The sequence below is a fragment of the Penaeus monodon genome, chromosome 24, assembly GCF_015228065.2.
Source record: "Penaeus monodon isolate SGIC_2016 chromosome 24, NSTDA_Pmon_1, whole genome shotgun sequence".
NCBI classification, from domain to species: Eukaryota; Metazoa; Arthropoda; class Malacostraca; order Decapoda; family Penaeidae; genus Penaeus; species Penaeus monodon.
The window spans coordinates 19,839,567-19,839,862 of NC_051409.1; the positions used below are offsets into that span (position 1 = coordinate 19,839,567).

General features: G+C 55.4%; 1 protein-coding gene across 1 annotated transcript in view; it reads left to right on the forward strand.

Annotated features, from left to right (window-relative positions):
- Positions 1–147: 147 nt before the first annotated feature.
- The window catches only part of LOC119588642 (sphingomyelin phosphodiesterase 4-like), a gene marked incomplete at its 3' end in the record, with an annotated part of 25,344 nt that continues 25,195 nt past the window's right edge, over positions 148–296 (forward strand). The window contains 1 exon segment of the mRNA XM_037937279.1: positions 148–258. Coding sequence (XP_037793207.1) covers positions 163–258 — 96 coding nt within the window.

Genomic DNA, 296 nt, shown 5'->3' on the forward strand with positions numbered 1-296 from the left:
ATGCAAAAGAGGGACGAGGAGTCGCCCCGTGCCAGGGAGGAGCGACCCCGATGCCATGACCAAGAATTAGATACTGGAGGGAAACCCTTCCTCTCTCGTACACACTCGGTTATTAGGGCTTGCAGATTGTAGCTTACTCACAGTTCCACCAGCCTGCAGATAATGCCATGCCTCGCGCGCCAGGCGTTGCTCGGGCGGTTCAGGAGGCCTTGGAGAGGCTGGGCGCGGGAGCGAACTTGTTATTGGAGACTAATAGAGGTAGTTCATTAGCTTCACACAGCTATGCAACCTAGCAG